Source organism: Gossypium raimondii, chromosome 11 (assembly GCF_025698545.1).
Source record: "Gossypium raimondii isolate GPD5lz chromosome 11, ASM2569854v1, whole genome shotgun sequence".
In the NCBI taxonomy this organism is placed as follows: domain Eukaryota; kingdom Viridiplantae; phylum Streptophyta; class Magnoliopsida; order Malvales; family Malvaceae; genus Gossypium; species Gossypium raimondii.
Window position 1 is genome coordinate 52,675,189 of NC_068575.1, and position 15,243 is coordinate 52,690,431.

General features: G+C 33.6%; 2 protein-coding genes across 4 annotated transcripts; one reads left to right on the forward strand and one right to left on the reverse strand.

Annotated features, from left to right (window-relative positions):
- Positions 1 to 294: 294 nt before the first annotated feature.
- On the reverse strand, positions 295 to 4,713 carry LOC105803045 (zinc finger CCCH domain-containing protein 32). Its single transcript, XM_012634993.2, has 7 exons — positions 4,322 to 4,713; positions 4,009 to 4,151; positions 2,881 to 2,943; positions 2,638 to 2,757; positions 2,249 to 2,530; positions 1,849 to 2,166; positions 295 to 1,073 (listed from the first exon to the last, which is right to left on the reverse strand). Exons 1-7 carry the CDS (start codon positions 4,413 to 4,415, stop codon positions 675 to 677), a joined length of 1,419 nt encoding a protein of 472 aa, XP_012490447.1. The 5' UTR covers positions 4,416 to 4,713; the 3' UTR covers positions 295 to 674.
- Positions 4,714 to 8,580: 3,867 nt separating this feature from the next.
- Positions 8,581 to 14,212, forward strand: LOC105803044 (uncharacterized). 3 transcript variants are annotated; one of them, XM_012634988.2, is made up of 15 exons: positions 8,581 to 9,038; positions 9,201 to 9,273; positions 9,390 to 9,411; positions 9,516 to 9,594; positions 9,737 to 9,769; positions 9,971 to 10,119; positions 10,363 to 10,519; positions 10,781 to 11,021; positions 11,251 to 11,492; positions 11,958 to 12,221; positions 12,311 to 12,421; positions 12,966 to 13,190; positions 13,288 to 13,491; positions 13,587 to 13,763; positions 13,841 to 14,212. In XM_012634988.2, exons 1-15 carry the CDS (start codon positions 8,772 to 8,774, stop codon positions 14,048 to 14,050), a joined length of 2,454 nt encoding a protein of 817 aa, XP_012490442.2. In that variant the 5' UTR covers positions 8,581 to 8,771; the 3' UTR covers positions 14,051 to 14,212. The 3 variants fall into 3 exon arrangements, with proteins under 3 accessions (XP_012490442.2, XP_052479772.1, XP_052479771.1); XM_052623812.1 differs by lacking the exon at positions 8,581 to 9,038 and having other exon boundaries at positions 9,225 to 9,273; positions 9,687 to 9,769; XM_052623811.1 differs by lacking the exons at positions 8,581 to 9,038; positions 9,390 to 9,411 and having other exon boundaries at positions 9,254 to 9,273.
- Positions 14,213 to 15,243: the final 1,031 nt, after the last annotated feature.

Genomic DNA, 15,243 nt, shown 5'->3' on the forward strand with positions numbered 1-15,243 from the left:
ATAAATGCATTACTCATATTCGAAGCTCAATGGATTGCCTGGACTGACTTCTCCAGCAATTTTAACTAATAATAATAAAGTGATTATATAGGTTAATCAATGAAGCAAAATAGATAGAATCTTTACATAAGTTTCCCTGTATGCTCTTCAAGCTCTTCCCACAAAGAACCCCAGAAATGAGGCAAAAACAGCATCCTTTTACTCCCAATATCAAAAGATAAACATTTTAATAGAAAAACTGAAGCGACTAGAAAAGGGATGGGAAGAAGGGAAATTAACAGCAGTACAGGGAACTGACAGAATCCTTTATCAAGTCTTCACTGCAAATTGATGAGTACAGAAAACATCAAGTTGAAGGTACAGTAACAGGCTAACCTGATATATTGGCTTTCTGTCGTGATTATTCAGAATTCAGAACAAAGGGGTAGTATTTCATACAATGTTTGCTACAGAAGCTTATTGCAGATAATATTGATGGTAATGAAAGGACAAGCTAATCATAAGAAACCATCGGTCCTATTGTGAGGTAAGGCAGATCGGTTGATAACCCTTTGCTGCTGAGAAATGTAACTTTGCACTATTGACTATAATTTACTGAGATCTATTAACAGAAAATATATCGTGGTTGGTAAAACCACATCTGCAAGATAATGAAGAATGGCTCCAGCATTTTATCAGTTTGAGCGATGAACCTCACCACCCTGTCTCGTGCTTCTGGTACTGGATAAAGGAACAGAATTCTGACTTGAATGCTGCAAATCAGAAAGGGGAACAGAACCTGTCTGTGAAAAAATCAAACCAACTGAACTGCTAGATGTGCTTGAAGAAGGAATTCTGCTCAAATAAGAATCCTTCTTAGACCCTGAACTCAACTCAGGCCGTAACTCGGAAGAAGTGGAAGAAGGGGGCAATGTAGCCAGCAGAGATCCAACTGGATAGGGAGCAACTGGCATATCAATGAGAGATGACAATGACGGACTATATCTCATTGTTCCTATTGGGTGATCGAATTTGCATGTGGACCCAAACTTGCAGCGCCCATTCTGCAAGTAGAAAGAACAAGGCTGCCCCCCCTGTTTAAAGGAAAGAATCTAATTAAAACAACCATTGAAAACAGAAACATAACGTATTAGTATAGATACCACATCTCAAAACATGAAATTGTAAAGGAAATTCACTAGCTGTTCAGGATAGCAATGCTAAAGCTGAACAGAAGAAAAAAATGAAAGCAAACTAGAACATAACTAAGGCTGTTCAAGAGAGCAATACTGCTTGAACCCAATATTCATTATGAAGCTCTGACCAACACAAACCATCCTGTAAGCAATAATCTGATTCCTGAGTACTGGAGCAAGCAAAAACCTTCAACACTAGTTTATTAGAAGGTTCTAAACTATAAAGCTGTCAAATGTGTATGAAGAAATCTCAAAATGATAACCATTACGGAAGCCCTCTCAATCCTACTCTTGAGCATTAAACTCTCGTATAATGAAGCATATCTAGCCTATATTTTAGGGAGGGAAATAGTTCCTCAAAAATAAGAAAGTAAGATTACTTAAGAGGGAAAGAGAGGGCCAAAAGGCTGTCACTTTCCTTCTTTCCCCCTCTAAGGAGCCAAGTCCATAACAGATTAGATACAGAATTTCATACTTCTAGGGCAAGCAACATCAACTCAGAGGTATTTAAAATATGTTAACCTGACTAAACTTACTTATAATGCAAGATCTATTAGTCAAGATCTATATAAAAGACAAGCTCATGTAAAAGCAATAATCATAACAGAATGTCATCTTTTACAGAGAAAACATTGATAAAATAATAACAAAGAGTTCGAGAATGTTCACATACTGAACGTAAAGGAAGTCCCATTGGGCTGAGGATGCAATTTGTCCATGGCGCAACCTTGTCTCTAGGATGATGATACCTACAAGACGATCCAAATTTACAGTCGCCAGTCCTCAAATAGTATTGGCATTCAGGCTCACCGGGTCTCTCTGGAAATGTTTGATTGTTCTGGTTACCACTTGAAGGGCTCATAGAAGAGGGCAAGGAAAGATAAGGTCCTGCATGTGAAGGTGTTGAAGAAGACAGCTGTGTTAGTCCATAGAGAGAAGTAGCCCCAACAGCAGGTTGCACACCAGGACAGAGTACTGAGCTTACAGGTGCCTGCACCAAGAAAGCAAAAAACATCTTCAGGAATCAGATTGACTTACGCACTATCTTAATGCAACTATGCTGATCATCCTACCGAGTAGTGACTCCAACCCGGAATAGGAACCACCCCAGGGGAAAACAGAACAGGGCCATAAGCCCCCTGAACATATGAACCAGGTAATATAGGAGGCCTTGCACTGGTGGATGTACCTCCATACTGTTCAGTTATAGGGACTGAAGGAGACTGCACCGGCTGATAAAATTGAGGTGCAGATGCTGGAATTGATGTTCCAGCTGGTTGAGGATGATGGAATTTACAGGTAGTATCAAACTTGCAGTGCCCCGTTTTCAAATAGTAGGAGCATTCTTTCTCACCCTGTTAATGGATAGAATACACACCAGATTGGTGGCCAGAAGTTCTAAGAATCCTGAAAATAGCTAAATACAAATTGAGGAGAAAAAGAAAACAAGAGAAATTCAAACCGGTCGTAATGGGTATCCATATATATTCAATGGAACTTGGCTAAAGGATTGATCTCCTTGTTTGGGATGGTGGAACTTACAGGATGCGCCAAATTTACAGGTCCCAGTTTTTAAATAAAACTGCAAACATGAAGGGAAAAGAAAGACTTAGAAAAACAAGGAAAAGGTTTTTGCAGCATTAATTAGCAAAGGGGTAGATTAGTTAAAACAATTTGGCATATTTTCATAAAACTATTCTTTCACCTGACATGTGGGCTCCCCTGGTCGTTCAGGATACACCCCTGTAGCTCTTACAGCAGCCTCAACCTAAATGGTATCACAAACAAATAAAGATGAGTGATTGAACTGTCACAAAAGGTTTAAAGGTGAGTACGAGAAAAGACTTATCTGAGTTTAAAACCAAAGACTAAGACCGAAGTAAATACTTTTACATCATCCTATTCTATCAATAGTGATCCTCAATTCATGTTAAAAAAGACTAGCTGAAGCAGGCAACTAACTTATTAGAATCATAGAATTCTCATGCCTGTGAAACAAAGACAGAAAACCTGAAGTTCACTTGTTAAGTCCACACTCATCCAAAGAAAACACAACTTGATGGTATACTGTCCCCTTTGTTTGCTTCACTTACCCACAGATTAAACAAAATCTTTTGAATAAATATAAGAAATAAATATCTATCACCTAGCCCACACATCAGACAGTTTGGTATGAATTAATTAGAGCCTAAGAAAGGAACCAAGCAAATTACTAAGTTTAGGGAAAATGTTGCATAAATAGCAAACTTAGGTGGCAGCTCATTTAAATCCAGAATAGAAAATGTCAAGCATGACATCTAAACAGCAGTACTCGATTTCTATTTGGAGCAAACAACACACTAAGAAATTGTGTCCACCAGAACCCTTATGATTTATAAGAAACAAATCTATATGAAAGAATAATCTGGGAAAAAAGTAATGGAATAACTAATTATAACAATAAAGAATAATCTGTAAAAAGAAAGTAATGAAATAACTAATTATAACAACTACCATACAATAGATATATAGATTATAACAGAGAAAGGTTGCTTCGATTATACATTACTATAGCATAGTAAGTTCCATTTCCTAATGGATTTCGTTCTTAAATTCTCTTCATATTAGGTTAAGACTGAGATCCCACTGTCACCACGAATAGGTAAAACTGACATCATCGTTTAATATCCTTCACTCCATTGTACATCAATCGATATCCGTTCAAAGCAGGATCAAACATTGCAAACAAACGAAAAAAGCAAAACTAAAGCCCCAGTTATCAAAGAAAACTAAAGCCCCAGTTATCAAAGAAAACTAAAGCCCCAGTTATCAAAGAAATTACAGAGAAATTTACCCAGGCAGGGTTGCGAGGATGATTGTAGCGGCACCTATTACCATATCCACAGAACCCGGTTCGCATGTAGTAAACACAGTCAGGTACCCCAGGCCGCTCCGGGTAAGATTCAGTGCCCCCCAACGACAATTGCCACATTGACTCTGCATTACACCGAAGAAACACTAATAAAAACCCCGATTCACTCTCCACATTGTAAAAACCCTAAAACCCCAAATAATAAGAAGAAGAAGAAGAACTAAACCAAGCAAACATTGTTACAATGCGAGTAGAAAAGCGAGAAAAAATATATGTTGAAACGAACGGAATTTACCTTCCAGGCCAGTCTCAGGACCAGCGGGGCTCCATTCGGACTGATAACCCGATTGAGACCCATTCCGTGGCGGGATGCGACTGTACAACTCCATCAAACGGATTCGGGCGGCCTGTACAGTAACACCTTAACTAATGCCTACTTTACAATAGAGAGAAGAAGAAGAATGGGGAGGTTCTACAGAGAATATAGGAATGTTTCAAAATGATCGGACAGAGTGCAAAATTGTTAAGAAGGGCAATGATGATGACGATGATGAAGAAGAAGAAGAAGAAGAAGAAGAAAGAGATTCTTTTACTGTAATTGAGCTTTTTGTTCTCTTCCTCTTTCCTTTTTCTATTACAGTACGGTCCGGGATCAGGTGCTTTTTTTTGGCATTGTTTGAATTTTCTCCTTCTCTCCTTCTCTTTAATCATTTTATATATTTTTTGTTTGGTCAAATTCTGTAATACATCCTTGTAGTATATGTTTTTGGCAGCCTTATATGTTTTTCATTAATATTCTTAAAAAATAACCCTTTTTTCATTAATTTTGTCAAATAACATTTAAAGGTCAAAATATGTTTTATGCCCCTAAGATCTTCATGTATTTGAAATTTTGTCACTATTTTTATTTTCGAAAACTTATTCCTACTTTTCCAATTTCAAAAAAAAAAAATAGTGAATTATAAGAGAAGGATAAAGCCCTAACATCAACACGAGTAATACAACTCAAACTCAAGCCACACTTAAGTCCATAAACACCCTAATTAATTTTTTCATTGACAAAAACAAAGTGTTGCAATAAACTTGAACTTAATAGATAACGTCACTAGTATTAATAATTAGACTTAAATTTTAAATTTAAAAGCACAAAAAATAAATTTCTTAAAATAAAAATCAGAAGAATAAATTTCAAATGTATAAATTACAACAAACTTAAAGTATATTTAATGTTTTTAAAACTGTACGATGACGTGACTTATACATATTTAAATGTGTTTTATAACTTGACAAATTCTTTGGAAAAAATAAAAAGCCTAATTTATATTTAATAGTAAGAAAAATTCAAAGTATACATCCCATATTACTATAGTGACGTCAAATTATATGATACAGTTACCAAAAAAAATTCGTAAAGCTGAAAAATACATTTAGAAAAGTAAAGAGATTAAAAATATCAAATTATAGTAAATAGACTAATTCGACAAAAAGTACATAGTATAGGGACTTTCTATGGAATTTGACTCCCTCTTTTTTCTCTCGCTAACTTTTCTTAGTTTTTTATTGGTTTCGTACCGCTAAATGAAGTGTAGCTGGAAATTTGGGAATGAAACCCGGGCTTTGGACAGGAACAGGTAACCGACACTGGTTCGAACTCAAATGACCGTTATAACCCTCTTATTGTGTTCGGGCATCGTTGTACCTTTTTTGAACTGTTTTTATGTTATGGTTGGATCACTTAAGCAGGGGGAGTAGTGTGGTAAAGGCTGATTGACTCTGGAGGGTAAATTTGTCATTCGACTATTAAGTGTACGAACTTTGCAATAAATTTGGGAAGCTCTGATTGAGGGGCAGGTCACGAGTGGCGATCTGGGAGAGTACTCATTAAAGAGGTTAATTCTGAGTTAGGGATGGTATATTGTATAATTCATTTCAATTTTAAATTATTTATTCTGAAAATATTCATTTCATTTGAAGAAAAATATATATTTTATTTTATTTCATTTGAACAATAATTAAAAATTTTATCAGGATTATATACATGTAAACATTAATTATTTAAGATACCGTATATTATTATAATTTTTATATATTGTTGTATTTGTATTATTTTAATTTTTCATTTGGAATTATCAAATTATAATTTTATATTCATGGTGATATTATTTTTGTATGGCATACGCATATGTAAATTCTATATATTACATATATTTTGCATTATGAGGACTTAATGTTTGGGTGGATGAGAGAAAATAAAAATATATACTCTATACTTTATAGTCTATCTTTGTTAGGGTTGTGTGACCCAAATTTTAAGAAATTACTTGTAAGTCAAGTTAAACAAAAATATATTTTCTTTCTAGAATATTTAGTATTTATTAATATAGTATATTTAGCATTTATTAGCATTGTTTATTTGACTAACTAATTTAGCCTATAAATAGGCTCTTTTACAACCTTAGGAATATACACCCATTAGATTAGAACTCATAACACATTTAGAGAATTTTGTGTTTACGTTTTGAGGGGGTTTTTTTCGAATTTTCGGGGTTTAGTTTTTATCTTCATCTTTTGTACTTTTCGTTCTTCTACCATTATAGTAAAATTATCTTTGCCCGTGATTTTTTATCCTCTTTGGAGAAGTTTTTCCACGTTAAATTTGTGTGTTTAATTTCTCAATTTCTTCTGCTATTTTTACTTGTTCATTGCTTAATCGGGTCGATTCCTAACGCTCTACATTCAATATAAATAAAGAGAGAAAGAAAATAGTTTTCTTTAGTGGTTTTGTTTTTAATAAATAGTTGTTCTAAAAGAAAATAACTAAATGCCCTAAATATATTTGGTCTTTTTGGCCGGTGACTGATATCAGTGAAGCATGACTTAGAGGACAAGTATTTTAATGACTTCTAAATTTTAGTTTTTTAAGAAGTTTTACCTTAAAGTTAGGTGCAAATCTAATAAATATTAAGATTAAAATTTTGGGATGTTGGTATCACTACTTTAATAAAATAAAATCACATTATCTAACTAATTCATAACACCAACCGAATTAAAAATATTTATATAATTTTAGTAAAAATATAATAGTGAAATAAAAATATTTATATTCGGGAATGAAAAGATATTTTGAAACGTTAACTATATATCATCACATTCACCTAATATTCTATATCTTAATAGAATTTTTTCAACAATGTTTACATACTTATGCGCCTCAGTTCTTAAATCTTTTCAACAATGTTTTCTAATATTTCACACTTTATTTAATTGCAATTTTAAATATAACATTATTACATCCTCTTTAGTCTTTACCATTAATTTTCATTATATTGTAATACATCACTTGTCTAACATAAAATCCTTTAACTCATTCATCCATTACACCGTATTTTTAAAAATACAAGACTTAATTTATATATTAATATAATTAATACTTATTTTTATATATTACTAGTCGGTGTGCATCGCGTGAATATAAATAATCTAAAAATATTAATTAGTTAGGAAAATAATCTAGAGAACAAATTATATATGAAAATAATTCGTTAGTGCTGCCTGACTAGCCCACGACACTATCACTTTTTCCTCCTAATTATGACTCAATCATCAATGTTGCTTGACACAGTGGCGTTACCGAACTGAAATGTGATTATATAAAACGTTCAAAGACCTAATGAAGCAATTATCCTTTTTAGATTGACCGGAAGAAGGATGTCGCCTTATTGTACGGGGCACCAAATTAAATTATTTTCAATTTTTGGTCCATTTGCATGTTAGGTTTGTTCCCTTTTAGAATTAAATATAAATAGCCTTTAAAAAAATATAAGAATAGCAAAAATAAACCCTTCTCATTTTTTTTCTTTAAACAATAAAATTAAAAAGCTATATAAAATTATTATTTAAATTACCCAAATACATCCCTCAAAAAATTCTCCAAATTTATCTAAATTCAAATATGCTAGGGAATGAAAATATTTAAATTTAGATAAACTTGAGCAAATTTTTGAGGGATATATTTGGGTAATTTAAATAAGAATTTTAAATAGTTTTTTAATTTTATTATTTTTTAAACAAATAAAAAAATAAGAAGGATTTATTTTTGTTATTCTTATATTTTTTAAAAGGTATTAAATTTAATTTTAAAAAGGAACAGCAAATAAACTAAAAGTTGAAAATTATTTAATTTGGTGCTGTCATAATGTGAGGCAGATCCTTTTTTTCATCCAATCTAAAAATGGTAATTATTTCATCAGGTCCCTAAACGTTTTATATAATCACACTTCAATTCGGTCGAAATTTTTTTTAAAACAATAACAATTGGGTCATGTTTACGGAAAAAAGAGAGGTAAGTTGGTCCGGTGGCATCGACAAATATAATAATAAACGGATCATTTTCATATATAATTTTTGTTTTAGTATATTTTCATAATTAATTAATATTTTTAAGTTATTTATATAAAAAAAACGGAAATGAACTATTACACTAATCAACGTTGAAGATATCATTAAATAGTCAAATAAGATTATTACAGAACATATATACAGATGTCGAAACCTAAAACTGGTTTTCCATCACTGAAATGTGAAATTCTCCACGTTACACGTACCTGTTTCTCATCACCAAAGTCTCCAATCTCCTTCCATATGTCACCTCCTCTGTAATCTCTTCTCTTCCTTCCCCAATCTCTTACTATATATTGCCCCATTCTTATCCCTTTTTCCTTTCGCTACTTTTGTCCATAATTTCTATGCTTAAGACTCTGGTACTCCGTTCTTCTTCTCTTTCCTTTTCTCACTTTAACCACTTCTCCACCTTACCCAGAAAATTCCCATTTTCCTTCACTCACTTTCCTTGTCCTTTCTCGACCGTTTTCCCTCGACCCGTTAACTCCTGCAGGTGCAAGGTCTTCGCCATGGCTGAACGGACCTCCACTTCAAGTTCCCACTCCCTTAAGTATACTAATCGTCTCGCAACTGAGCATAGTCCTTATCTTCTTCAACATGCTCATAACCCGGTAATTCTGTCTTATCTTCTTCTATCGTGGGATGTATGGGACTGATGGGTTTTATTTCTTTTGAATATTTCAGCTCAGTTGAGTTTAATAAATGATTGGCTTTATAAAATTGAGCCAAAAAGAAAACATATCAGTTCAATGAGTTAAGACTTTATTTTGAAGGTTGATTGGTATCCTTGGGGTGAAGAAGCTTTTGCAGAAGCAAGAAAAAGAGACGTGCCAATCTTCTTATCAAGTATGATATAGTCTTACTTATTGTCATTTGGATAATTTACAGTTATTGAAAATTGACAATTTGTTACTAATTTCGGTCATTTGGTCATTTATTTTTATGGTGGATTCTTTTTGAAGTTGGATACAGTACCTGTCACTGGTAAAAAGTCTTAACCCATTTGTGCAAATCGACATCTGGACTACATTATTTTTGTGAATCCAAATAGTGAAATGAGAACTGACAGATTCCTGTCATTTATGAAGGTGTCATGTGATGGAGGTGGAGTCTTTTGAAAACGAAGAGGTGGCAAAGTTGTTGAATGATTGGTTTGTGAGTATTAAGGTGAGTGAATTTATTTGATGTTTTTTTTTTTTTTTTGGTATGTGGTAATGTGCAATTCTGGCTTGGTAATGGTAAGTCATTAACTAACCTAGGTGTCCTTAAAGCGTTTGATCTCCCATACTCTTCTGACATGCTACTACAGGTGGATCGAGAAGAAAGGCCCGATGTTGACAAGGTAAATGAGATACACAGTAATTGTATAAGCTCTTTTGTGCAGTTACTCTGATTGTGATTAACTGATTATAACATCATTTTGTAAGCATAGCAGAGTGATTGCATAGTTCACACACAATGAAAGTCAGTATAAAAATTAATAGGTCATGGTCCACTGTTTCAAATATATTGTGCTCACAGAATAATTTTCGTTTTTTTCTAGGTGTACATGACATATGTGCAGGCTTTGTACGGTGGTGGAGGGTGGCCGCTGTCCGTTTTGCTTTCACCTGATTTAAAACCCTTAATGGGTGGAACTTACTTTCCTCCTGAGGATAAGTATGGAAGGCCTGGATTTAAGACCATTCTTAGGTTAGCATATATTCTTCCTGAAACACTAGTTTTTGTTTTCCTGTAGCTTCGTAATTCTTATCCATCCCTTTTCTGGTGGGATTGTAAGCACTGATTGGTGCCATCTGGATGTAGTTTTAAGATTTGAGTTTAAACTTTAAACCTTCTCCTTTCAAATTCATATTACTTCACTAATGCATGTTGTTTTTTCACTTTGCACAATTTATTCTTCTCCACCCGCACACTTTCGTTCTGCTATTACAGAAAGGTGAAGGATGCTTGGGATAATAAAAGAGATATGATTGTTAAGAGTGGAGCCTTTGCTATTGAACAGCTATCAGAAGCATTATCGGCTAGTGCAGGTTCAAATCAGTTGCCAGATGGGCTTGCACAAAATGCATTACGCTTATGTGCAGAGCAGGTATGCTTCTATCTTTCCAGAACTTGACATGGCCTATTCATGAACAACCATAACCCGATTCTAGTAATATAGCCTGGGTATAATTTAATCATTGAGTTTTATTGAAGTGCTTCATTGGTTCTTTTTTTTTTTCTTTTTTGCTGTGTTTGGCAATGTTGTAATAAGAAAAGCAGAATATTTTTTCCTTGAGATCAATGTTTGCTTGTTCCAAATAGATAAATGTTTCACTTTTCAGGAGTTATTAACTGCATTTCTTTTCAGCTGTCTAACAGCTATGATTCAAGGTTCGGTGGTTTTGGATCTGCTCCCAAGTTTCCTAGACCAGTCGAGATTCAATTGATGCTCTATCAGTCCAAAAAATTAGAGGAAAGCAGAAAACCTGGTGAAGCAAAAGAGAGTCTGAAAATGGTTTTCTTTAGTTTGCAATGCATGGCAAGAGGAGGTATGCATGACCACGTTGGAGGTGGTTTTCACAGATATAGTGTGGACGAATGCTGGCATGGTCAGTTTCTTTCTTTGTTTGTTGTTTTTGTCTCTACCTTTTTGTTTTAATTTCTAGCAGTTGAAAGAAAAATGTTTGCATGGAATATTATCTTTCTGATTGACATGATCGTCAAATATTAACAAATAATTCATTATATACTATTAATATTAACTGCAACATGTGTTTTTGAGCTTCATTTTGTCTGTTGTTCTGATGGACATGATTGTAACTTTTACTTCTCTTGCAGTTCCTCATTTTGAGAAAATGCTGTACGATCAAGGGCAACTTGCCAATGTTTACTTGGATGCTTTTTTCATCTCTAGAGACATATTATATTCATTTATATCTCGAGATATCCTTGATTATTTAAGGAGAGATATGATTGGGTCAGAAGGTGGAATCTTTTCAGCAGAGGATGCTGATAGTGCTGAATTTGAAGGTGCAACCAGAAAAAAGGAGGGAGCATTCTACATATGGACGAGCAAAGAGGTCATTTTCCATCATTTTTGACCGAGCATGTGCATATTTCATTATATTAGGATACTTTTGATTATGGAGGGAGAAAATAAGATATTATAAAGCATGGTGCTCATCGCCCTATGACGAGATTTTTCATTGCACTAGGACTCTTGTGCTTCAGTTGATATTGGGAAAAGAAGAAGATTTTATTTAGCATGATGCTCATCTTGATATGATTAGAATTGTCCTTTACATGGCTTAGTTTATTTATCTATGTTTTTGAGCTTCATTGTTGTGTCAAATGACCCTATGCCTCTACTATATAGTTTTACTTTTCGAGCTGTGTATGAAAACTGCACATACATTTGTGATTGATCATAATGCTTCTTATCTGGTAACATGTAGTCATTCCTATTATGAGATAATGATCGTTGTAATTGCCAGTTCCCTCCTTATCTTAAGTTTCTAAAGAATATGTTGATCTTCATGTTTAAGATTGATGACATTCTTGGAGAGCATGCTAGTCTTTTTAAGGAACATTACTATGTAAAGCCATCAGGAAACTGCGATCTTTCTAGCATGAGTGACCCGCACAAGGAATTCAAGGGGAAAAATGTGCTCATTGAAAGAAATGATTCTTCAGCACTGGCATCAAAACTTGGCATGTCAATCCAGGAGTATCTGGATATTCTAGGTGAATGCAAAAAGAAACTTTTTGATGCAAGGGCAAAGAGACCTAGGCCACATTTGGATGATAAGGTACGTATCTGACAGAAATAATGTTAGGCGACTCCTCTTATTACTTTTTTTCTTACTGGTGATAAACACTTACCTCAAGTACTTGCTAGGTGATTGTATCGTGGAATGGACTTGCAATTTCATCTTTTGCAAAAGCATCTAAAATCCTCAAGGGTGAACCGCAGGGCACAAATTCCAACTTCCCTGTTGTTGGATGTGATGTAAGATTTTAACCTTCTTCACTCATGGAAAGCAAGTTGATTTGTCATAGTGGCTTTAATTGGAAAGAGTTGCTTTATAGATTTTAACCATGCTCATGACTGGATTATGCTTTTAAAATTTATAGCTCCCAAAACCTTCCCAAGGATGAAAAAGCTAATGATATGATGTATGTATTAACTTTTACATAATACGAGAGAAGCTAGCACGCCATATATTGTGGCTGGCTTTGGTTGTAGCACAAATGCTTATAAGACCTGTTACAGCTAAGCCTAGTAGTAAAGTAAAACTGGTTTATTAGTGGTTTAGCTATTTCCCTAGGGCAATATGGTAAGCCAAAAAGTTTTGTCCTATTCTCTTGATTGGTAATTTTGACACTTGAAGATACTAGTGATCTAATTATATTTTTAAGTGATCTTCAAACTTCTTAAGTGGTCACCATGTTGATAGCAGGAGCGGTATTGTCCTGCTATTTTTACATTATTGCATTTTCTTGCCGGTTAATTCTTATTTGAGTAAAACAATTTTGCTATTTGATAATTCCAGCCTAAGGAGTACATGGAAGTTGCAGAAAAGGCGGCAAATTTTATTAGAAGACATCTGTACAATGAACAAACACGCAGGCTTCAGCATAGCTTTAGGAATGGCCCATCAAATGCACCCGGGTTTTTAGATGATTATGCGTTCTTGATTTCAGGGCTGCTGGATCTTTACGAGTTTGGTGGTAGCACTGATTGGTTAGTTTGGGCAACTGAACTCCAGGATATGCAGGCAAGGGCTATAGATGGTCTTCTTTTCACCAGGATCAGTTTCCTGTCTCCTTGCTAGTAGTAATTTTTTCATCTTACTTCCCAATTCTATGGTCCAGGATGAGTTATTCCTCGACAGAGAAGGTGGAGCCTATTTTAACACTCCAGGAGAAGACCCTTCTGTGCTTCTCCGAGTAAAGGAAGATCACGATGGAGCCGAACCATCAGGAAACTCAGTCTCTGCAATCAATCTTGTGAGATTGGTCTCCATGGTTTCTGGCAGTAAATCCGACCATTACAGGCAGAACGGAGAGCATCTTCTGGTTTGTCCTCACTTCAAAGAGAATAATTTTTCCTCGAATCAAATTTGCTTTCTACAAATAGCGACTTGGTTTTGGAACTCTGTGTGTGTTTGCAGGCTGTTTTCGAGTCGAGATTAAAGGAAATGGCAATGGCAGTGCCACTTATGTGTTGTGCAGCCGATATGCTGTCGATTCCTTCCAGGAAGCAAGTTGTGCTGGTTGGCCATAAGCCTTCAGAAGAGTTCGAAAACATGCTTGCGGCTGCTCATGCCTCATATGATCCGAACAAAACAGTAATAACACAAGACAAACAACACCTTTTATCTCCATTACATCCAAAACTTGACCCTGTCCTCATTCAATGTAACAGGTAATTCATATAGATCCAACAAACACAGCAGAGATGGAATTTTGGGAAACGAATAATAACAAAGTGGCTCTCATGGCAAGAAACAATTTTGCAGCTGACAAAGTGGTTGCTCTTGTATGCCAAAGTTTCAGTTGCAGGCCCCCAGTAAGCAGCCCTGAATCTCTACAACATATGCTCTCAAACAAGTCTGCCTCGTCCTCTGTTGTATGAATCTGTCATTGCTTTACTTGGTAGTGTATGATAAAAAAGAAAAAACATACGGCCAAAATCACATGTAATACTCTTGTATACGGTGAACCAATGATTTTAACACCAAACAATGGTTTGATAGAATACTCTTCTTTTTTTAATAATTAATATTGCTTTTTCGTATTTTTTTTTTCAATTTCTGGACAAAATAATCTGTATATTTAGATTCCTTATGCAAAGTTTTCCTTTTTTTCTAGTCAGAAGGGTTTACTAATTGACTAGTAATATCATTTAATCATTAAACCTGAGAATGTGATAATAATATGGTATTATGAGATTATGTAAGGTCATCATTTAATTTTTTAAAATTAATATATAATATGATATAATTTTAGAATTTTATAACATCACATGTCACAAAATTACTAAATTCAAGAATTAATTTAGATAAAAATAAAAATCTAGAAAAAAATATCAAAGGTTATCATTTCAGATGTGTGTATATTGATGCAATTATTCTCTAAACCAACCATAAAGTTGGTTTTATTAGTAACCCATTTAGTTTTTCTTAAATGTGAATTCCCAAGTTCCAAGTTATATTATCATGTAACTATAATTCTAGTGTAAAAGTTCAACATATTTGAGTTTAAGATTTTTTGTGTTCGGATTTTGAAATTCGAATTATTTTGAGATCGGTCTCAATCTCGGATTTAGTTGTTTTACATTTAATATAATCATATATATTTATATAATTTAAATGTTTAAATATTAATATAAAATAAAAATTTTGCTATAAAAATATATAAATTTATTTATTATATAAAACCAATTGTGTTAAATACTTTAAAATGATATATTACAAGTTAATCATGCTGATTTTTGAAAACCAATTAAACGAGTTTCTTTTATATATTTTATGATGAAAAGAATTTATGCTTACAACAAATTAAAACTGGACTATTACTTTGAAATCATATAAAATTTGAGAAGAGATAATGTTAAATAATATTATTTTAAATTCTAAAATACGTGATATTCTTATGTATTAGTATTTCATGACATAAGTTTAACCCTAAATTAAGAAAAAACATTTTATTATTAGTTGATGATATACAAATATTTCTTAGATCTAAACCATTTATTATCCTTATATTTCAAAAATTAGAAGCTAAATATAATGACAAATAATTAGACAAAGGAATTTTAAAATTAGA

Coding starts and splice junctions, on each gene's coding strand:
- LOC105803045 (XM_012634993.2), bottom strand. CDS start 4,415: ATGGAGTTGTACAGTCGCATCCCGCCACGGAATGGGTCTCAATCGGGT. Junction 2,944..4,008: donor ATCCTCGCAACCCTGCCTGG/GTAAATTTCTCT, acceptor GATACCATTTAG/GTTGAGGCTGCTGTAAGAGC. Junction 2,167..2,248: donor CGGGTTGGAGTCACTACTCG/GTAGGATGATCA, acceptor TTCTTGGTGCAG/GCACCTGTAAGCTCAGTACT.
- LOC105803044 (XM_012634988.2), top strand. CDS start 8,772: ATGCTTAAGACTCTGGTACTCCGTTCTTCTTCTCTTTCCTTTTCTCAC. Junction 9,412..9,515: donor GGATACAGTACCTGTCACTG/GTAAAAAGTCTT, acceptor TCATTTATGAAG/GTGTCATGTGATGGAGGTGG. Junction 9,595..9,736: donor ATTGGTTTGTGAGTATTAAG/GTGAGTGAATTT, acceptor ATGCTACTACAG/GTGGATCGAGAAGAAAGGCC.